The sequence below is a fragment of the Solea solea genome, chromosome 1 (genome assembly GCF_958295425.1).
Source record: "Solea solea chromosome 1, fSolSol10.1, whole genome shotgun sequence".
Taxonomy (NCBI): domain Eukaryota; kingdom Metazoa; phylum Chordata; class Actinopteri; order Pleuronectiformes; family Soleidae; genus Solea; species Solea solea.
In genome coordinates, this window is record NC_081134.1 from 13400326 (window position 1) to 13423239 (window position 22914).

The following is a 22914-nucleotide window of genomic DNA, read 5'->3' on the forward strand; positions in this document are numbered from 1 at the left end:
GTGTGTGTGTGTGTGTGCATGTTTCTCTTATCATTCTCTCCATTTCTTTTTCCATCACCTCTCACACACACACGTGCACGCTCAGACATAAAGTATGCCAAGTGTTTGGAAAAGGGGGGGAAAAGTAACAAAATAACACATATGTGTGTGTGTGTTCCTAAAATGGATTGTAGAAAAAACACCACTAAGTTCAGTTTTTTTGTTGTTGTTTTTTTTTGGATGACTAAAGTCCAGATGTTTCCAACTTAATTAGCACCCAGCACTGACTCTTGTTTCCCACCTCCTTCACGTGTAACATGCACACACACACACACACACACACACACACATCGCATCACAGCCCTCCCTTTCAACAACATTTAAAATGTTTCCTCCTTAGTTTCTCAGACGGAGGGGTGGGTGGGTGTCGGGGATGTCACGTGACTCTGCACCCCATTCCATCAGACAGCTCAAGTTCCGAGCAGGAGCGTCTTTAACGCATCCAGATGTGTGTAGCGCTGCACTGTTGCTCAAACCCCCCCCCCCCCCCCCAAAAGAAAAACCACCACGCTTCCTTTCACGTCCCTGCACTTTAACTACCGTTTACAAACATCACTCCACTGTGGGGGGAAAAAAAACAGTGACAAGCGAGAGCAGCGTTGTTTGCTTTAGCGCTGAATGCAGTCGATTTCGTGCGCACCATGAAGAGGAAGAAACGCAAATCAAGATGCGTAAAATAAAAAAAGCAAAAACAAAAAAAAAAAACCAGAGGCAGGCAGACATTTGAGTGAGCGATAAGTTCAATCCATATTCATGCTCGTCTAGACTTCCCGTCACCACCTTCAAATAAATCAAAAAGAGAAAATGCTCTGAGACTGAGAGCCACCACAGCAGATAGCACTTACCTTTCAGTGATCTTGGTTTAGCTTGCTTGCGGCGCGACATCCTACAGAAAAACGCTGAAGTTGCTCAGTTTCTGTCTGATAATTTGTACAACACGGGATAGTCTAAAGGTGTATTCTCTCTAAATTGCGCTGACCACAGCCGCGGCTGCCCTTTTACCATCACAGACAGATGTAACTTGGCCCCCCTTTGACGCGCGGTCGAAACACGAGTTTGCTGTTATTTTTGTGATGAGTAGGTGGAGGTTATAGAAATCCAATTAGCCCGATCGGTAAAGGCGACACTATTTAGTTGAGCCGGGTGTCGGGAAAAGTGTGAGGATATAGTAATCCCGTCATGCGCTTCCATTCTCCGGGAAAACGCACACGCGTGCAGGCATGATGTGCCGTTTTTTTTCCTCGCTCGCTTAGAAATAAAAGTGCAATATTTGCTTTCCGCCTCTCATCTCAAATGCATCCGCGTGAGAAAGACATCGGCGAAACGTCTCCTGTGAGAGTGCAAAAAATGCAACAAAACCAAAAAAAAGGAGGAAAAATGTTAATTACACTTTTCATTTCATATCCACCTAACAGCATCAAAACTATCACAGACTCTTCCCTTTTCTCTCTCCAGTCAGCTAATCATGAATTAGGGTTCGGAATCTGATCTAAGTCTACGTCTAAATTGCTCTTAAAAGAGGATGAAGAAGCAGAGAGAAGATGGAAGCTCCCTCCTCATCACAAACCTGCAAGGTCTTGGACTGCGCTGTCGCTCCGGTAGTCCACATAATAATGGAAAATGGAAGCAAGGCCCCCAAAGCCATCAGGATGGCTCCAGAGGGGGCCCCTACCCCGCAGGGACTCGCTCTGTACGTAATCACTGAGGAAATCATTGTCAGCCTGCCTGCACTCACACACAGACAGAGAGGCATGATTAAAATCCTAGGGATCACGGCAAGATGCGGATTGCTGGATCGGCTGGTCCCCGGATCTGGAGTCGAACTCTAAACCCAGAGTCGGCTTGCTCACCCTGGCGTCTCCTCTGCCGCAGCTCGCCGTCGGCCACTATCCGTCTACGGCAGACGGACTGGTCCCCCTTCTGGTAGAAATGGTTAAGTAGAGAGACATTTTTCTGTGCGGCTGTTGACATATATGACATGTAATGGCACGCGCTGTATTTCGGGATGATCAAATTATTTCCAGATTTATTTATTTTTTTTCCTTTTTCCCCTATAATTCACAATCAGCTGGAGGTTTGTTTCCCACTCATTATTCGTACTTTTTATGAATAAATGCACTTATGATTCGAATGATATTAGTAGTTGTGGAGAAGCAATAAGTGTCATTATTCTGGATTTAGTTTTATGTTGTATATTAATCATAAATTCGTATTTTTATTATTATTTTATGGTGTAAAATGTATTTCTGTATTTCTTTCTTTCTTTCTTTCTTTCTTTCTTTCTGTGCAACAACATGCCCACCACAGTGCACGATGGTTTCCACCCTCACACCCTCACCTGCTAGATGATGTCCGGGCCCCACACCATATACCCTGCTATGTGAAAATGAGATCCAGAGCGGAGTCCTGCAGTGGGCTTCTCACTCTGCACTCACTCCCCTCCACAGCCTGGAGGTAGTCTCTGCCAGGGGCCCCATCTAAAAAAAAAAATAAATAAAAAAATAAAAAAATCACAGTCATGCAAACTGCTTTTCCCACTTTTGATGCATTTCTGTTCTGACTGCTTCACAGAGACAAGTGAGTGAGTACGAGCAAACACACGCTTTTCACTGCAGACCTATAGGGAAGGAGAGAAACAGTCGATAGGGCAACTCCCAAATACCGGCTGGTGTCGAAGAAGAAAATTAACAACAACCTTTGATAGCCTTTACTCTAACGCTGTTACAGAAAATTCACTAAAAAAGTTAACTATAACTATAAAAGTTAATGATGTGAGTACATAATAAGGCTGCACTTATTCTATGGGGTTTTTACTTTGGAGTTCATTATGAGGCCTTAAACTGTTGCAGACATTTAAGGTAATTGCCTCACACAAATGAAAATTTCAGAGCTACAGAGGAGATATGTTACTTGACAGGCAGCTGGTGATCATTAACCCTTAGTGCCCACGCGGCACGGCTCTGTGCCGCAGGTGCACCCTTGGTAAATTGCCGTGGGAATAATACACAACTCCTTATATGGACATCCTGGGGGTGTGGTGTTTATAGGTCACATATTCTTATGTGTTGTTGAGTCAAAGTTATGATCGCATTTTTAGTAGTGATATAAAGTAGCAATAATTGTGCAGAAGTCACAAAATTAGACCGTTTTTTCTTTTCTTTTTCTACATAAAAACTGTGATGTATTTCCAAATCTCACTAATTCAATCAGATTTGAAACATTTTGAGGACTTTTTGCTCAGGTGTGTTTATATAGTTGGTGATTTTTTATTTTTTTTTATGTAGCACATTCTTATGACCTCTGTATATACTGTACGTTTAAACATAGTAATGGAAAAAAGCAGCCCTGTGTTCTCAGGGTTAAATACAGATTATTATGCATCTTTGTAGGTATTGGTGGTAGAACTTAACATACAAAGTCAGGACATGACCTACTAGGATTTAATTCTGTTTTCCTCAGTGTGCATCTTGTAATTCCAACCTTGCTTTTCGACTAATTTCCCCCACCCACAAGCTGCCACAAAAAGTGCATAAGAGATCAAGGAGACAAAATGTGACACAGACTGACGTGATGTGCTTTGGTAAATTCAAAGCCCTCCCAAACTACAGTAAAGCTAGTAAACACACGTATATAAAACATCTATTTGTAGGTTCTGGGAATCTGTCAGGAGGTCTCAACTGCCTTAAAACTTTAATCTCAACAACGCTCCAAAGTTCCCGCTCTCTGTCTCAGCGCTCCGTCAGACGGCTCTCCCAAAGTTTTACCACCGTGCCTCCCCCTGTACCTCTCGAATGCTCTCTCAAACGCAAACAAACAGTGCTCTTCAGTCCTCCAGGGCTCTTTGCTGCTACTTTCATTAGTGACAAAGTAACAGGGAAAGGGGGTTTACTTGACTCAATGCTTGCACGGTTCACTCTCTGAGTTACAGTACTCTCTTGCTCAGAAGTTGTTGTTTTTTTACCTTCAAGTGGAAGAATCATCATCCGAGGAAGGTTGCTCATGATGCTCCGAAAACTGTCTGACACGGCCTGTCCCTCGTGAATAACCTTATAAATATGGAGAGGAGAATCAAATATACATTTTTGGGAGCAAATAGGCACAATGAAAACCAACAGGAAAAAAAACAGCTTTTTGTTTCAAGTCTTTACCTCTGAGCAGGAGGGGACAAGGGAATCAAACAAAGATATATAAACAAATGTGACACGTTTGTCAGAATAAAAAAAAGACAAGGCATTTCTGTTTAACATGCACTTGTATATAAGACTGCAAAATGAAGCATTTATTTTTATCTGTGTCCATTTTTGGTAACGTAAACGTTCCATTTGGATATCTAACTGTGTTGTCCTTCAAAAGCGAGAACGTCAAACGGATGAAAGCTGCGTGAGAGCATGAAACAGAAAGGCACAGTCAGTGTTCAGATCACCTGCTTTTTTACCACAGTATTTGTAGTAAAACTGAGCAGTTCTGTGGAGATTCTTTTCACCACCCATAGCTTTCAGTTTAGATTTCTAGATGCTGCCACATGTGTGTGTGCTGCAGCATCAGAAATTTCACTCTGCTTCTCAGCAGGATGAAATGTTCCCCTGTGAAATCTGTGGCCTATGGTCGGTGGGATCCTTCTGCAGCTCCTCTTGACCCGTGGCCTTCTCACCCACTGTCCATTTGGCTCAGACGGCACAATGTCAAAAAATAAAAATAAAAATAAAAACACGAGTAGAAACTGAACTTTCCAACTCAGAAACTTTTAATCCCAGTGTCTCACATAAAAATAATAATCACTGAAGGCTATTTAGCCGAATACTCTCACAAATGGTGAAAAATGGCGTCTTAAAAGCACAGTCGGTCAATTACGCTCGTTAGAAGAGGGCAGATACACAGACATGCATGTGCACCAACCGCACACACACATACACACTCTTGACTTGCCTCATTAAAACCCATCCAGCTACTAGAACTCAGAGATGTGAATGTTTCCCTTGAGGAGTGGGGCACGATCATTTTGAGAAAGGCAGAAGATTCAACTTTTTTCTTACTTGCTTATAATTACAGAGATTGCTGGAATGCATGACCCTGAGAATAAGGCTCAGTCCTCGGAGAGTCCACCACAAGCATCACCGTCTTCAGTCCTGCTCTCCATTGAGCGTCTCCCTCGATGGATGCCACCCACACCAGGCATGAGTGAGGTCGAGGCGGTGCCCCCACCACCAGAGGAGTAGTCCCCGGAGACTTTACACTCTGCTCCAACAAGCCAAACTCCTGAGGCTGCAAAAAAAAAGTAAAGAAAACAAGTGACTGAAAACATTGCCCTCGCTGAGCACTGAGGCACACTCTCACAGTAAACTGATTAAAAAAGAACAAAAACAACATGGAGAGCACGAAATCACAAGGCTTCAGAGTTGGCAAGCAAGGCATGTGTGCTGCTTTCCAGCTTCACTGTTATCCAAATTGTTGAGCAATTAAACACTGGAGCACAACATTCTCATATGTATGCAGTTCACAATAACACTGTTTCATTCTCTACCAAGTGCATATATTCACACAAATACTCCACATAAATAAGCGTGTTCCTAATTTACCCGTGCATACATATTTGAATACATTGGTCAGTGAGAGGCGCGATGTCTCCACACCCTTGCAAAATAAAGGATGTCAACAAAGTAGAAGGACTCTGAAGTGAGTGGTCCTCATCAACAGTGACCTTCCAGCTGGATATCCACAACTTCCATCTTCCCAAGCCAAGGAGCCCCATGGAGCAACTCCCAAACCGGGTCATTAGCGCTGTGGTGTCACCAGACAGCAGATCACGGGCCAGAGAGGGAGCGAGAGGGGGACTCCTGGCACTGCAGTGGCTGCTGTGCGGTTTGACATTCAGCACTGGCTGATCTATGGGGCTGGGGAGACAGTGCCCTTGCTCTGGGTCTTCATGAGGAGAAGGTCCTGGCAGTTTCTCCCCTTACTTACTCCATCATAAAACTAAGGTCACGAAATGTTAGACTCATGACCTGAGCTGTAGGGTGTTGTCATCGTATTAGTGACAACATCATCATCCGCATCACCGGATGGCGCGCGGACAGTCGTAAGCAGATTGGCAGCATCTCACATCAAACTAAAAGCTGCTCTCACACATGCACCACATTTTTTGGGAGGGGGTATGTGTGAGAACACAAGTGTCCACAAAAGTTGCCCCGGGACGTTTTCTGGAACTTCTCCTTTCAGCAGATCAATCGCAGCGAGTGAGTGGGCGAGTGTCTTGCCTCCTGCGTGATGAGACAGGGTCTCACCCCTCGCCTGGATGTTCTACACATCCCTCCTGCTGTTGTGGACATGTCTGACACCTGCACTGTCCTGCTGTAATGTGTCCTATGTGAACAACAAGCTCCACCTACACTGACTTTCAGCGGACTTCATTAATATAATGTTCAGAATAGTCACCTATGGATTATTTCTTTAGCTCAGTTATTAATTGCTCGTCTTTAAAAAAATAACCTCTGCAAAGGTGCTATTGGCATGAGGAGTACAATTTAACCACAATGGGACGGTTGCGTAGTGTGATCAAAAATAATTTTAGGGGTTTTATGTCCTTCTCAAATGGCTTTGACCTCAATCACCCGTCTTCAGCAAATGGTGACCACTATGAACATGCCAAGAAAGGAAGATCCCTTGGGGGCACTACGATGAGCCAAGGCGAACATAAAAATCTCCCAGCAAAAGATGGACATTTTCCACTTGGCACTGCCACACAAGAGGAGAGAAAGAGACAGCGAACCTTTCAACACTTTTTTTTTTTTTTTTACTGATGCGGCAGCAGTGTGTGTGTGTTTTCTTGCTCATTACCACTCTCTCATTAGGAGATCTTCACATTAAGATGAGATCAAGCCTACTCACCTAAGCTACAGCGTGTCACCATACATCATATCACACATATTATACATTCCATAATCAGCGTGGCTCCCGTCAGTGTTATACCAGGTTCACTGGACGTTTAAATGTAATAATTAAGTCAATAATTAAGTCTCAGGAACCTCTCTGCGTACAAATCATTTAAAATAGAACATGTAGCTTTTGCAACCTGGAACAAACATACTGAAAATAACTAAATGAAACGCACTGATTGTGTCTCTGTGACTTTTTTTTTTTCCAAATGTCTACAATTGCACAGTCTATGACTAAAGCACAAATGAAAGCTTCTTGACTCTTGTGCAGTGTAATGAGCTGTAGTGCAAATTAAGAGCAGCCATCTTCTCATCAGCCCATCCAATTTACTTTGGGATTGTCCCTGGAAAATAGGCAGCTGTGTAGAATGATTGGTGCGTTGTAGTTGTGTGAAGGCATGCGGCATGCGAAGGCTCCAAAGGATTAGAAGAACCCTCACTCCCAGGCCATGCGCACATTATTCATCCCACCTCCTCCTCCTCACCCTTCTCACCTTCATCGCTCCCACCGCCCACCACCTTTCTTGCTCCCCGATGACTCCACCACATACCTGACAGTTGCATAAGCCCCGAGAACCCTCTCTCCGGACGACGGTGGTGGGAGTTGGGAGTTGGGACGGTGTTAATTAAAAGAAAAGGTTAACACATACAGGGCCCAGCAGAAGGCGCGTTCAGGAGGCTCCCATGGTAGAGCAGATGCTCGCTATTTCTTTCCTCAGAGGCCCCTAGGAAGGAGCCCAGCAACCAGGGATGGAAGCCAGGTGATCAGGGACACCGGGATGAAGGAGTGACTAGGGCATAAAGGATGAAGCTGATATGACCCTCACACTGCGGATCAGCCAGGGGGTGTAGTGAATGGTTCCACTCACCTGTCCAGAGCCTCCCTGGCCAGGCCTTGGTGTGGAGCTGATTAGTGTGTCCCAGAGAAGGTTTCACCTCCCTAAACACCGCCCACACACACATACCTTCGTTAGACAGTGGGATGCGTGCCAGGCCCATTTAGAGGAGCATGTCAGAGAGGTAAGGAGAAACAGACAAAAAAGGTGAGATGAAAAAGAGACAAGGAGAGGAAACAAATGACCTTTCAGGAGGGAAAGAACGCGTGGACGTCAACGAGGACGTCCGCGGGTTATGAGGGATGAAGGTCCAAGGGTTACGTGGGATTGAACGCACCGAAAAGTTGAAGCCAGGGTAGTATAGTCCATCAAGATCCCGCACAGCTGTTGTCACTGACGGCACCATGTGTGAAGTGTGAAGGAGATCATTAAATAATGATGAATTATCGTATCGTATTGCCCAAATATGTAGCATTATTGTTGAAAAAATGGAATATTCATTCGGGAAAATAGTTGGCCTACTTTAGGAAAGATAACACTGGAATAGGTGTTTTGCATCAGTTGGGAATAAATGATAAATGAATCACGCAGCAGCAATAATTTTAAAAGATTAATTAATTGCGGTAATTTAAGACAAAATCTGTTTAATATTTTGGAAAATGCTTTGCCTTTTGTTTTTTTTTCTGAAACACTTTTATTCGGGATGTATTCTCGGTGTTCTTTGTATCACCTATTTTTGTTAGACCCAATTCTTTCACGCATAATATTCAGCCTTTTGTTCAATACATTGTGACAATCAAACATGGAACACTGATTGCCCCTTAAATTAATTCCAATAAACACTTATGAGCTTTTAAGGCAAACAAGAGGGAGTGAAACAGTTTTACCCTCCTTTCTTCCCCAAACAAGCAGAGATAATTAAACATCTATCCTCTGAGAAGAGATGTTCCCACTGGAAGGTTGTTTGGTTTAAGGATTTGCTCGGTGGTTTGACTCACCAGGGACTCTCCATTTGATTCTCAAGGTTTTATATCTCTAACAAGGCTTTAATTGCCAAGGTAACGGACCACCTGATTATGCCCAGCAATAAGTCTGCTTTATCTTTGGGGTAGGAGGGAGCTCAGTTGAGTGCAGGGATAAGGAGGCATACCCAAATTTAGCTGTCAGTGAGTCATGTATTTATGCTCAATAAGCTTGTTATTTTATAAGGCCAACGAGTGGATAGGTATATTGCATGACCGTGCATCTAAACAGTGTGAACTTGCCTTAAAAATTCTATTTACTCCACATCAAGTTTGGAAATTCACAGCACTTGCAGGAAAGAGCCTAATTCTACTGAGAGTATGGAGGAGGCGGCACTCAAAAGCCGCAGGTCCCATGCCATGTGCCCTCCTTATTGTAACGAGTGCATTTCTCTCCTCAAACTCTGACTGGTGAGTGCATTGAGGAGGAGGGGTATTCTTCAGAGGAGATGTGGGGAGTGGAGGGGGGGCGTCTGCTGGTGAAAAACTCTGTGTTACAGTCCCATCTCTCCTGTCAGAGGGCTGACACGGGGCATCCAGGGACGTGGGGCCTTTGGTGCTCTGAGTCTGGACACTGGCCTAGTTTCCCCCCCCGTCTCTCTCGACTCCACTCCGCCCCCACCCACCCCACTCCTGCAACATCCCACCTACAAAACACTTTACAGCCGCTCCATCTCATCTGTTCTTTACTGTCATCCTGACCTCAATGAACTGCCCTCCTTCTCCCTTATCACCAGCCCCTCCAGCCCTTCATGCCGCCCTGTCTTGCTCTCACATTTTCCAGGCAATCCCGTTAATACCGAAAATATTAAATGTCAACTTGGATAAAGAAATGAAAAAAAAAAATAATAATAAAAAAAAATAATCCCTAACCCAAATAGAGTAAAAGGTGACAAAATACAATATGCTCCACAGATGTGCTGGGAGTTCAGCAATATTTACTTGTTCTCTGCGTGCACCATTGCATTTTTAATGTTTAGGTTTAAATCCATTTTTGGAATAGTTATTAATTATAATGATTAAAACTGCAGTAAAACTTGAATTCAAACCGTTGTCAAATGAGTTCACAACATGCTGATTGTCTCATGCCCGGCAACATTCCTGCACTGGATGTAGGCAGAGGTTTGTTTAAGGTCAGGACGGACGGAGGCAACGACATCATTGTGCAAGTAACACAAGATGTCTGCCAACAGGTTGGAGTATGGCTAAATTCATAAAGAAGCGAATTCTGCTGCTCCAAAACACCCAGTTGTTCAGTAGTTTGAGGCAGTGTTTCTCCTCAAATAAATGGGTCGTTAGCAGGCTTGTGCAGTGCTGGTTAAAGAGCCGACTGGTGTGGTGAAGCAGGGAAACATCTAAATATTATAAGTTCCTGCATTATAATACATGTAAATTATATTATAAAGCCATAAGCAGACAGTGTGTTGGGGAGAAGGGGACATGTCAATACAAAGAACAGGTTGAACCCAGAAAAATGCACAACCCTGTTGTAAAAAAAAAAGAAAAACCAGAGCAGATAATAGATCTAAACGCACTATAAAAGCTCACAAGAAGGAACAATGCCGAAACAATCGACGCAGAGGACAATGACGAACTTGGAGCGAGCACTAGGGAAGAGCAGGTCTATATATACCAGGTGAGGGGAGACAATTCGCTACAGGTGGAACACATTAGAGCAGGTGCAGGTAATCAAAGAGGCTGGGAGCACAGGCGGGCAGGAAGTAAAGGCATCTACAACGCGACAGGATGGGAATTTTCAAAATAAAACTGAAAATGACAAGAATGAACTGATATAGCAAAATGAGGGACATTAAGTGTAGGAACTTGATGACACAGACATGACAGACCACAAATCATTGAAACAGACCAAAAGTGATATTTGTGAGTCATGTCTATGCTATTAAATATGCTGAAGTTCAACTTAGTAACCTTACCTATCTAGTACCACAACTTTTTGTGATAACACAGACCGGACTCGATGACCATGCTCCATGTAGCACAACACTTTCCAACCCAGTTGCTGGGAGCTTTCAAATGTACTCCTTGGTTTCACTTGTCGTTCCCTTGTCCATGCATTTGCTTTGTGGTGGTCGGTCATTATTGGTGGGTGGGACTTGGATGCTTTGGGTCTATATTGTCGATTCTACCGATTTATAATGAGGTGCTAATCATTCACATTGAGCAGTGGCGAGATGTTGCAGAGAGATGTAGAGTTGATACCAGAGGCTTGTTCAGCAATTTCTCTTGAAATAGAAAAATATTATGCCATGAAAAAACTGTTATGGCACTGTTTGGCACAGATTGTACCATTGGGGGATTTGACTGAACACTTCTCCTTTAAAACTACTTTCCTCTGCTCCACTTTACTGGAGTACACTGTGGCCCACAGGTAGTGGTCAGATACTGTGCTGCTATGGGTTGCTAGAGGTGTTTGGCTTCATGGATATTCACTTTCAAGGTGTAATCTCTTTCAGCTGAATATAAATTCTGTCACCGTTTGTGTTTTATCATTTGCTCTGACCCAGTAACATCTACACTGATGCTTTCAACAGTGCATTACTCTCACAAGTGTCACCATAATCTAACTACTAAGACTATTTATAAAGACCTCATAGTTGCAGAGACCTATGCTATTAATTTTGGTTGGATCAGGGTCATTTGAAAAGGCGTTGAAGAGAGCGGAGACAATCTTTGACTATTGTGAGAACTGACAATGTGTAAGATAATGTGTTGACACTGTTTGAATTTAGTGACAGGTGCATCAAGAAAAGCACAATACTGATATTATCTTTGAGAACTGACTATTTTGTCAAACCGCCGGTGCTCTCCATTTTTCTCTCCGTCACAGATCACACGATCGTCTTTTCAAATCGTCGCCTGTGTGTGACATTATAAAACTGCTGCCGTACACAAATGACTTTATCTTACCAACCCCAAAACAACAATCAAAGCACCTCTGTCATGTGAAACATGTCGTACATGTCAGTTCATGAAAATCCGTCTGACATTAAGCGTCAACTCTTGCACCTCACATCGTGCGGCGCATATGCGGCTATGACAATTCCTCATGTCAGGATGGCACACTCTTTATCCCCCCCCCCCCCCCCTCTCTCTGTGGCAGGTGTAAATGGTGCAAGTTCCTGTCTTGTTCAACACCCATGCTATTTTGATGTGTTGGCAATCCCTTTGCCCGACCAATAACTCCCTCACACCAACACTACTCTTTCATGCTGCCTGCTTTATTCTCATTCTTGGGGGTATCCTCCTGAGATACATAGTGTGCCTCTTAATTTCCCCAGGGATGCATGCAGGAAACATACACTAGTGATTTTCCAGGGATGAAACGCAGGGAAAACATTAGAACAGGATCTATCATGACATCCACTGCCACTGGGTCAGATAACCAGTTAAGTGGGTTCCATAACTTGTCACAAGTCCATATTTTGCATTTCCTGTCTTTGTTTGCCTCCCACTTTAAGTTTACTGTTTTGTTTGTTTTAAGTCCTCGTATGGAATTATTCTGAGCAAACACAGCGTTGAGTAACACGCAGCCAGTCGAGGAGATGGCAGACTAAGGGAAATTCCCAGGAGACGATGTGGCCCGGTGGGTTTGGTTTGTACACCCGTCACACACTTCTTAGGGGTGACGTGCATCACTGCTCCACAGAGGGAGAGCCTTTGCCATGTTTACTGTCATGTTCCCAGGTATGCTGCGTGGCTTCAAACACATCAAACACATCTACAGGAATACTGATATTGGGAATGCCATGGGGAGCCACACAAAAGGTACAGACATACCGCTGAAAACACACATGCCCACAATTGTGCCACAAGCGCTCACAAACTACACAAACATACATTTTGAAGCATTACTAGCAACCATGCACGTATGCATAGATAGATTAAGACAGCAATATATTAGAACAGCCATTCCAAAGCTTAAAAATGTCATGGCCCATTTTAAATTCTGCCCACCAAAACCTCAGATTATATATTATTTGTATCCTACAAAGTCACAAAATAACAATAACAGAATTGGGCCTCTGCATGTCTATACTGTAAAATGTGCTAAGTTCATTTTACTTGGAAAAAACAACAACTAATATTTGTGAGGCTTTTTGCATCTTACCAATAAATTTAAATCCTTTCTATTTGTTTATCGTAGCCCACCTGCAGTTCCTTCACAGCCAATAAGAGGGGTGCCCGGCCCACACGTCGGGAACTTCTGTATTGTACAGAAAATAAAGGGCTAAATATTTATTATTTCTATTATAGCTGAAAGATCAATTGAAAGAGGATCAAAGTAAAAGAAACAAAATACTAACGCCCATTACATCGTCACTGAGCTCCTTGTTATTGAATTGTTTTCTTCTCCCACAAAAACTCCACAGGGCAGATCAACAATTGCTAATGAGAATGGCTGTATGCCCCCCTGTTTTAGTGGCTTCACCTGGGCTCAAAAATGCTCATTTTATGGAAAGGAAAGAAGCTTTACAGTGTAATAAGTGTGTAATAAGTGTTAAAAGTATTTCCTGTACTGTTGTCTGCATGGTAACAATGCCAACCGAAATACCTATGAACCTCTATTTAGACTACAGGAGCTGGACTGGAGGAGCAGATTTGAAATCTCTTCAGTTGTTGTTGCCTCTAACAACACAGCATCACTAAATATCACACAATCCCACACGTCTCACAGTGGTTGCTTATCAAACGGATATGCGCTATACGATGCAGCATAAAGTCAGCAGTGCAGCAGTGCAGCAGTAACCTGTTGTCTTTCCATGACAATCGCTTTTGTCTTTGGGCGAGCGCTGTCACACAGTTGGGCTTGATTTATGAAGAATGGTCAAGACTGATTTGACTAGCAAAATGCTCCCGTCCCAGCCCCGCTGTGTGCAGTGTTGTTGAGGGCTGAGTTGTTTGCTGTGCCTCTAGGCGTGAGGATGAGGGGGGAGCAGCCTGAAGTTCCTGCCTGGCTCAGGGGGAGGTTGGACTGGATTAGACGGCTGACAGCTGGGCCACATCTCTGGAGGCACAGGGTGGAGAGGCCCCCTGTCTGCCTGCCTCTGCACCAAGTGTCAATTTGAGCGTGAAGCAAGGATGGAGTGAGCCAAAGAGTAAGTAAGTGAGCGAAGTGGGGCCACTGGTAGTCCTGGGTGGATTGACATCGGCAGTGCATGGGCCATGCACACCGTTAGGCATCAGGAAACACGCTGTTTATTTAGTGAGGTTTTGACTTTTTGGAGGGTGGGGGCGAGGCAAAAACATGTGCTCACTTGGACAGACACACTGACACAATACAAAGTGTTCTTACAAGGTTGCAACTCCTGACCTCTCTAGTTTGGGCAGTGATGTTCTTAGTCAGTACTACACAGTGAGAGCAAAGCAAGGGAGAGAGTGAGATATTTGACTTCCAAATAGACGTGCTGTGATTAATTGCATTTGTTTCTTAATCAAAGGAGAACCGTTGCTTCAGAAAAATCAAAGCTTTTCAATAATGCAGAAATTGCAATGGAACTGGCTTGCCTCAGGTGGCATCCTGTACAATTATGAGCACTCAAGATTACAAACAACTTCAAAATCAAATGCAACCCTATTTTACTTCTACTTTCAGTGATAGGATGTGTAATTAAATCTGACTTTTCTAAGTGGTTCCATTATTTGATAGGCTGACTTTCAACATTCCACAGGAAATTCCTTGACAGATTATTTGATTGTAACATGCACAACAACTGGCATAATTTACTTCAGCAGCACGGTGTTAATATGAAGAATGTTCCAGTGCCATATGAGAATTTTCTATAATAGGTTTTCTCTAATCCTGAGAGACTGCTTTGTGTATTTCCTGCTCTGAGACTTGGCTATCACTGGGACGTGGGATGTGGGCCGGAGTCGAGTTTATTAGCTGGTGATATTCTAATGTGATTTATTTTTATAAATGAGAGTGGGGTGGGAATGCAAGTGGGGGTGGAGGCCAGTATGCAAATGTGGCCCCTCATTAAACACTAGCACCACCACACAATATTATCCGCTGTTACTCAGAGTGTTTGTGTGCATTAACGAGGTGCAACCAAACTAATGACAATGTAATGATCAGAGCGTTCGCGATAAAGTCATCAGAAAGCTTGACATTTACACGTCTAATGTATTCAGAGCATCGCTACCACCCATACACACATGCAGGTGAACCCCAGGTTACTACTCATGAATTCATCATTCAAGAAACCTAAACATCATTAAAGATTCTAATGACAATAAGAGTTTATGAAAGCAACCCCTCAGTGACAACAAACAACTTTCTTCTTCGCATCTTAGATGAAAACTTTGTGTATGTGTACATGTGTTTTTTTGGAGCTGTATATACGATCCCCCTAATGTAATACGTAGTTGTCTGATGTCTTGCACTGATGAAGCCTTTTGAAAGCATACTAAAATAGAAATATTAATTAATATAGATAAATATAAAGTCTGCTTTTCATAGCTCAAGTGTGATATCATACATACTTCTAATATTTCTTAAAATATAGGGGATTTGTGATACATCAGTATATAAAAATTGTATATAATTCTACAAAATATACCTCAAGGGCATTAGAAATCGGCAAGTGCACTTAAGCTGAAGATGTTTCACTTCTCATCAAAGAGGCTTCTTCAGTTCTGGAAAAGAAGATACAAAATTATACTTAATAAATTGAAAATATATAGTACATTATATGTACTAATACATACCATTTATACATTAAACATGTGCATTGCACATTACGTAAATATGCCATATATTTATTAATGGAAGCTAAAATCTACATTTTAATTGCTTATTTTTCTAGCAATGTTTGTATTACTTTGCTTTGTTTTAAGACTTTGGAGAGGAAAAAAAAAAAGACCACGTAAACTCTGCACAGCAGTTTTATTTTTGGCCATTCAAACTTTCCTATGTAGTTGGGATGCAGTTCTCTGGGGAGTTGCATGAGCCCATTTCTGCGTAAAAATGTTTATCTTTATGGCTTTTGTGAGAATGAGGAGATTAACCCCATAACTAGCATACATCTTATAGTTGATCTGAGCATCATTAGTCCACATTAATAACCCATGGAAGTGCAAATGGGTTTTTTTTTTTATCATCTTAATTACATGACATCTGAGCTCTCTATCTAAAGATGACTCTCTTTAGAGAGGAGACGGGCTCTTTGACTTCGAGGTTCTTGTTTTTGTGTGCAAATCTAACACAAAAAAAAACCTGGTGCTAAAAAATGTGCCCGCGCACACACACACACACACACACACACACACCAGCCATTCCAAACTAAAAAGGATGCCATTGCCCATTAGAGAGATGGATTGACAGGAGTGCAGAATAAATCTTTGTGGCAGTGAGTCAGAAATATAAATAGAGCACCTAAGACAGATTTGTCTGCGGTGTTGATGAAGTTACCTTTGGGGGTTGAGCTCTACCTTTTTAGTAATGAGGACAACCACAAACAGTTTGGTCTCCTAATGAGAAATGATAGTTTTGGGGGGGCCATACAAAAATGCCACAAAAACACTTCACTTATGCATTTCCTATTGAGGTTCTCAACAGAAACACCAAAAGTGGGAGTCATGTGTGAAAGAATCAGCCCCACCTGGTGGCTTTGACGTACACTAAAGCACTACATGCTCCTATGCAAGTGGAGGAAACACTGCACCACATTAGTATCAACAACACAAAGCACATGTGTGATATTGCAGTATCTTCAGTGACATACTTTACATTTGACTTGGGTGGTTAGACCATGTTACATATCAGCTGGGTGACTTAAATTTTAGCATTAAGTCTCCACATTTAATAACCACATACAGTACATACAGTGTGTGTGTGTGTGTGTGTTCTTAAACAGCAGCATGCACTCATGCAGCATCTTATTACGCATCTGTAATCAAAAGTTCCGCTCATAACTAAAACGGCACAATTAAATTAATTATTAACGCCAAGTAAAAACTGAAATATTTTAATTAGATCAATAAACAATGTTAAATTCGGGTAGGCAGGGGAGGGGAGGGATGCTCCATTACACGTTTTATCATCAAACAGAGTGCTGTGCTAATTATGCTAGCAGCACCCAGTCAGAGTAGACCACCAGAGACTGATAAGAGGACCGACTGCTCTGTTTTGCAGTGATTGCACACAACAACTACTGCGTGTCTGCAGACCCATCCATCTCATTGGACAGGTCGCATCAGTGATTTCCATGCAGAACAGAAATATATAATGATATACGGTACAAAAGCACTATGCGAGGGTGTGGCGTGTGCAATCTTGTAGCCTGAGCTTGAGAGCTGGCATCCAACCCCATTAGAGCTCTATTGCTAATCAATGTAAGGCATTATAGGATGTATAAATCACACTCTGACACCAGCTGTATGGGCTGTTAACCGAGAACTCACATGGGAGTTATAGACAGAACAAACATGTCGACACGAGGAACAGAAATGTCCGAAGCTCAGACTGAAGCATTGATACCAAACTGCCATTGTGGTGATCAGGGAGCTGGTGAATGTAAGGATTTGGGACATTTCTCATTCAGTAAAGAAAATATTGGTTTGACTTTGCTGCGAAGATACACTCACAGTCGCACAGCTTTCTAATAATGCTGTGTAATCTAGGCTCAAATGATTATCTGCAATTTGTGGTTACCAAACAGCCAAAGACCACCGGAGGTGTTTCTCAAATATTAGGAGGCGAGAAGAAAGAGGTTCCTGTGAATAATTTTTTTTAATTGAGGATATAGGCATTCTGCCTAAAAGAGGCACGCAGGAAAGTGCACACGCAGACATTTGTAACCTGAGTGTGGTACAGAGGGGGACCATCTGAAGACTTGCCTTTGATGTCTTCTGAATACGGGCATAATGCATGTGTAATTAATAAGTCATTTGCATATGATGAACTAGGGCACTTAGTCAATGTTCTCGGGATACAAATACCTGAGGAAAACAATAACAACAGAGAACATTAAAAATGGGAGTCTACGCAAAAAAAGACAAATCTATGGCCCGCTTTGGATTAGAAATACATTAGCAGCTAATTATGTCCTAATTGCCAATATTTTAGCAGGTGTTTGTACTTAACCAGTGGTAATGCCCTCCTGGAACAAGCTCATCAGGGTTATTCTCAGGTGACTCGCTGCAGTCCTGGGTGATTATGCTGCGACAAGATGGACTTATGGTAAAAAAAAAAAAGTGTAATAATGAGGATGCTGCACAGGACAAAAGAACGCATTAATAATAATAATAAAAATGATCACTGAAAGTGAGACAAATCCAAGAAGAGAAAAGAGCAAAGACACAAATAAGATTTTAGTGCCATCTGTGACAGAACATCAGCTGCAGGTCTGGTGATTTTTGTTGTTGTTGATATTATTTTTCTGCCTAATATGATGTAACATTGTTCGTATGCTGTGTCCTTCCTTTGAACACAGGTGGGGAGGGGGCGAGATGCATTTATCTTGTCAAATTGCTGAACGACTATGTGTTTTAAGCAGTAGAATCTGTGTTTTCAGTCATAGTCCAACCCGTTTGCAGCCATGCGGCTTTACTAGCACAGTGTTGCCGTTTCCTCCGTCTGTCTTGACATAGTAAAACAAATCTGTGTGCAGAGTGAAAAAGAGAGTTGCGTGGAGTGGATCGGCTTAATTAACACTGCATGGACTAATTTGACAATCATTTGAATCCAACAGACATTTGTTTACCTAGAAAAGTGATGCAGTACAGTTTTAAAACTGTTACTCATGCTAAGATCAAAGTGCAGGGAACACACAGGTGAGCCTTAATTTTTTGGACAAATATTTTCCAAGCAATCACAGACTCAGGGAGGTGCAAGTCTCTTACCTAATCAAACAGCAAATGTAACCCAGTGCTTGATTAAATATTGAGCTTAGGAGTTTCAGATACCCTTTTTTCACTGGCCTGCTGGCATTTGGCAGCGAGGGAGCATCAAAACCCCATAAGTCTCTGGAGTTGGTTTTACTCTGGAAAAGTGCTGAGCCAGCAGGTGAAATTGTGGAAATGTCACAGAGTGCAAAGCAAATGAACCACATTCTTCCACAATTGTCTTCACATCTGACATCGTAGGTTTGTTGGGATCAGGTCCAGAACTTGAGTGATGCCAGTTTGGTCATCACAGAATTATGAGTAAATATGAAATGAGGACAGAACAACGAAATCTGAACATATGACAGTGGGAAAAGGAACATCATAATTATTATACAAATTAATATTTGATTACTGACACACTGTCAAGGCCTAACGGGAACGTTTTGAGTCTAATAAAAAAATGTTCTTTGGAAAGAATTAGCTGCATTTGGTTATTTATTTTTTATTTTTGTGGGCCACGTTCCTGTGCTGAATTCAAATTGCCGCACGAGGGATTCACCGTAAACTATGCTGCATGTGATCCGCTGTTGCTGTTTATATGTTTAATCATATCAGTCGTGTTGCTGCTGCTCCCACAGCTGCACAACCTGTGTTAAGTTACCGCTCATTCATTACATTATGTCCGATTGCCACTGCTTCACAATAAAGGCACCAAGGTATAGGCGCCTTTTATCGTGAAGCAGTCAAACGAAAGCGCAACGCATTTGTCACTGTTGTGATGTGAGAACAATGACAGATGTGTTTACAGTGTGACTTATTTCTGTAATGTGACACCAGTTGCATGTTTGTTTCCTTTGGGTGCCATTTTCCTCAATGAAAAATCTTCAATCTCAATCAACAATGTTTCTTATTTTGTTTGACTATTTTTATCCGCGTAGTGATTGTAGTATTAGAATTAATTTGCTGTTTCCACCAGGAACACAGATGTCCCAAAATTATTGTGACATAACTGTTACAATCCCTCATGTCTGCTACAAACACGGATGGCCTGCTGTGTGTCTGTGTGTGGCTGCAATGTCTACATGTTTACACATGATAATATGATAGTAATGATGAAGTCGTCTCAGAGTTATTAATCCACATATCCTTGCGTGTCATTGAAACTACTCCAAACAATCATACAATTACTTTTAATATTTCCATTTCCCTTTCACAAGTCCAAAATACCGCACATCAAATATCTGTTTAACTTTTTCCTCCATCTTTTTTTTTTGTTCTACTCCCCACACTTACCATTGTATTGTTCGACCTTGAGTGAGATGCTGTCAGGCGCTTTTTAGAACATAAGCGTTGCAGTTTCCCATAATCCACTGGGAGTGTTGAGGTGAGAGCTGTGGCCCAGTAGCACTCTGAGTGGCTGGCAGCGGATCAAAAGCAAACGAGGTTCCTGAGCTCATTCCAATTATAACAGCACACACTATCAACTACAAATACAAACAGCACGTAAGTGATAGCGCTGGTGGCCTGGAGGACTGCTGCCAGAGAGCAGGCAGCATGCTAATCAGGATACCTCTTGCCATGGGCTATTTAGGGAATAGCCTCTCATCCCACCAATTCCCCATGCCTTAGCCAGGGAAAGGAAAGAGAAGAAGGGGAGTGAATTCCCTGAGTGCTCAATCCAAGGACAAAATATTAGAAAATGGATCTTTATCTTTGCTCTCGGCCAATATCCATAATAATTGCAAAAAGAGAGAAAAACAATGCATATGTACTGAATAAAATATGTAGAAAGAGATTTGTCAAACACATAAAGCTACAAATTACGCTCATCTCCTATAACTGCCTTATAACGTGAATTAAGTTGCTGGATAATGTTTTCAAAAAAAACACACACACCACATTTTCCTTGCAGTACAACTTACGCTTTTGTTGACTCGACTAAGTTGGCATCACACAGTCCACCCTATGGTTCAACCTTTGCAAAAAAAAAAAAAGAGCAGAATGAGGATCCTCACTCATTTGCACATCACTTCACACTGTTTATTGCAATTAGTCTGATTATCCATAACAACATCTTCCCAAGCATCCCATTGTAGTCAGCCAATCCAGGGAAGTGATTTATATCCGGTCGACTGTCATGGGGAAAGGAAGTGAGATGTTTGGAGCAGTTCTGTGGTAACATCTACGCTCCCCCACCCGCACGGACAACCCCTCAGAGCTTGGCAACTCTCCAGAGCCATGCAGGGGCAGCGGAGGACAGCGGGAGCCTGAGTGAGAAGCACACATTGTGCTCGGCGGGACCCCACCAGCCCCGGCCCGAAGGCACAACTCTCAAGGACATGGAGAACTGGGGCAAAGAACTTCCAAGCATCCCACTGTTAGGGCAGGCTGAGAAAAAGAGGGAAAGTTTCCAGAGCATCTCTGTCTGTGTGAGCGTAGCTGGTGAAAAGTGTTATTATTGTAATAATGGTTTCTCTTGGTCACAAAACACCAATTATGCAAATGTGTAATAATTATGGACCAGCCATGCTGCATCCAGGACTGGGACACTAAAATACAGTGAAATAAAGCTGATAAAAAGTACACTTAAAAGTGCTATTTCTAAGAAATGTGTTATATTGACTCATAAAATAGCCATGATGTGTCACCAGAGATCAATGGATTATATTCAATTTAAGTACAAGCTTCACTGATAAAATTGGTGTGGCCTAAATATTCACAACTTAAAAATATTTGTGTTTATGTTTTGTTTTTTTGGTCTTTTGCACCACCCACCACCAGCTTGTACAAATTAAACACATAGAGCGCTGCACGTATAGGTTGGAAATGCCAAACATTACCAAACCTAAAAAGCCACACTACCAGCTGTTGAAAAAAATTTTTTGGGGGGCAGCCAAGTCAGTTTTTTCACATGGGCTATATAACCACAATGTGGTATATAACCACAATGTGCAGTTATCGCATATGACCACTAGGACACGCCAAAGCACCATTCTCAGGCCTGATATCATTATTTTAAAAGATTCACTTAAATGAAAATAAAAATACACAACGAAAAGTTTTCATTTTTCAGGCATTTGAATTTTGCTCATCTACCCTTGTGCAAGCTTCTCTATCATTATTTTGTTTGCATAGCATTGTCCATATGTAGCCTTGTCAGTTTGTGTTTTTGCACTTTCAGAGAAATGTTTTAAGTCTGTAATACCTGTCCGAATCCAGGCTTGTTCGGTGTCCGTCATCTGAAAAAGGTGACAGGGAGAACGGAACATGGCTCTGGGCTGAGGGCAACCAGTTAGCCAGTCCTTCTCATACCAGCTCCTGGCGAAAGTGTAATTCCTCCCTCTGTCTTTCGTTTGCTGATTCATGACGACGTTCGGCTGGTCAGGTCCGACTTCTATAAGCCGAAGCTTTTCTTCTATGAAACGGCTTAGTTTGCAGCGAGAGAACGGTGTTTGGTGCTTCTTTTTCCACGATGAAACCGACAATTAAGCGGTGGTAAAGTTAGCATAAATGCGAGCGGAGGCATTTCCGTTTCCTCTGGCATCAGGACGTGTCCGCTCGGCCCTGGGCCTTCGAGCGTAATTCTGCGCCCATGAGTTTTCATGAGTGTGTGTGTGGTGTCTCACTCTGAGCAAAAGTTTACGAGACAGACGAATGCGCCCGAAAACCGGAAATACGTCACTGACCGGCGCTCAAGGAGTGTGAGAAGTTAACGTTTTTAAACTACATTTGAACGCAGATTACACACGGTAGTCACGGACTGTACAACGTGTAGCACATTTCTTTAAATTGTCCATGTTTTTTATACATTACTTTAGATTATTCCTATCGTCTTCACGCGAGGCTGGTGGGGCGGCGCCCTAGCGCCCTCTATGGACGGGCCGCCGCTGCTACCCTTCTCAAAAATGTCTTAACCAGAGGGGGTCAAGGGTCTGCAGTAGAAATGTGCTAACATATATTTGACTGAATGACAAAGAAGGAATCAAAAATGGTTGAAAAAAGCTAAGCCAGAGCAATTGTTGGTAGATACTTAACATATTGAATGCTTTTACAACTCTTTTACAACTCTATCCTGTCGCTTTTGTTGTCTGTCCTCTTCATGTGACAATTCTCCGCTGCTGCGACTCTGCTGTCGCTGCTGCAGGCACACTCTCACTTTCAATCTCCGCCTGTTGCTTTCACGCAAAAATTAATCACATAAGTATAAAGTTCATTAAAACAGAACAGATGGTGGGA

At 42.5% G+C, this 22914-nt stretch overlaps 1 protein-coding gene and 1 long non-coding RNA gene across 8 annotated transcripts in view; both read right to left on the reverse strand.

Moving 5' to 3' along the window:
* Window positions 1-1766, reverse strand: part of znf521 (zinc finger protein 521) — an 86053-nt gene extending 84287 nt beyond the window's left edge. For 5 of the 7 annotated variants that reach the window (XM_058622748.1, XM_058622775.1, XM_058622759.1 and 2 more), the window contains exon 1: window positions 885-1600. In XM_058622748.1, the coding sequence (XP_058478731.1) occupies window positions 885-924 (40 nt within the window). In that variant the 5' untranslated portion in view covers window positions 925-1600. The other 2 variants (XM_058622788.1, XM_058622782.1) reach the window with 1 other exon arrangement.
* A 1892-nt stretch (window positions 1767-3658) lies between these two features.
* On the reverse strand, window positions 3659-22289 carry LOC131455259 (uncharacterized). The gene is made up of 4 exons (XR_009239785.1): window positions 21884-22289; window positions 20601-20653; window positions 5073-5301; window positions 3659-4085 (listed from the first exon to the last, which is right to left on the reverse strand). It is a non-coding gene; the product is annotated as an uncharacterized LOC131455259 (long non-coding RNA).
* Window positions 22290-22914: the final 625 nt, after the last annotated feature.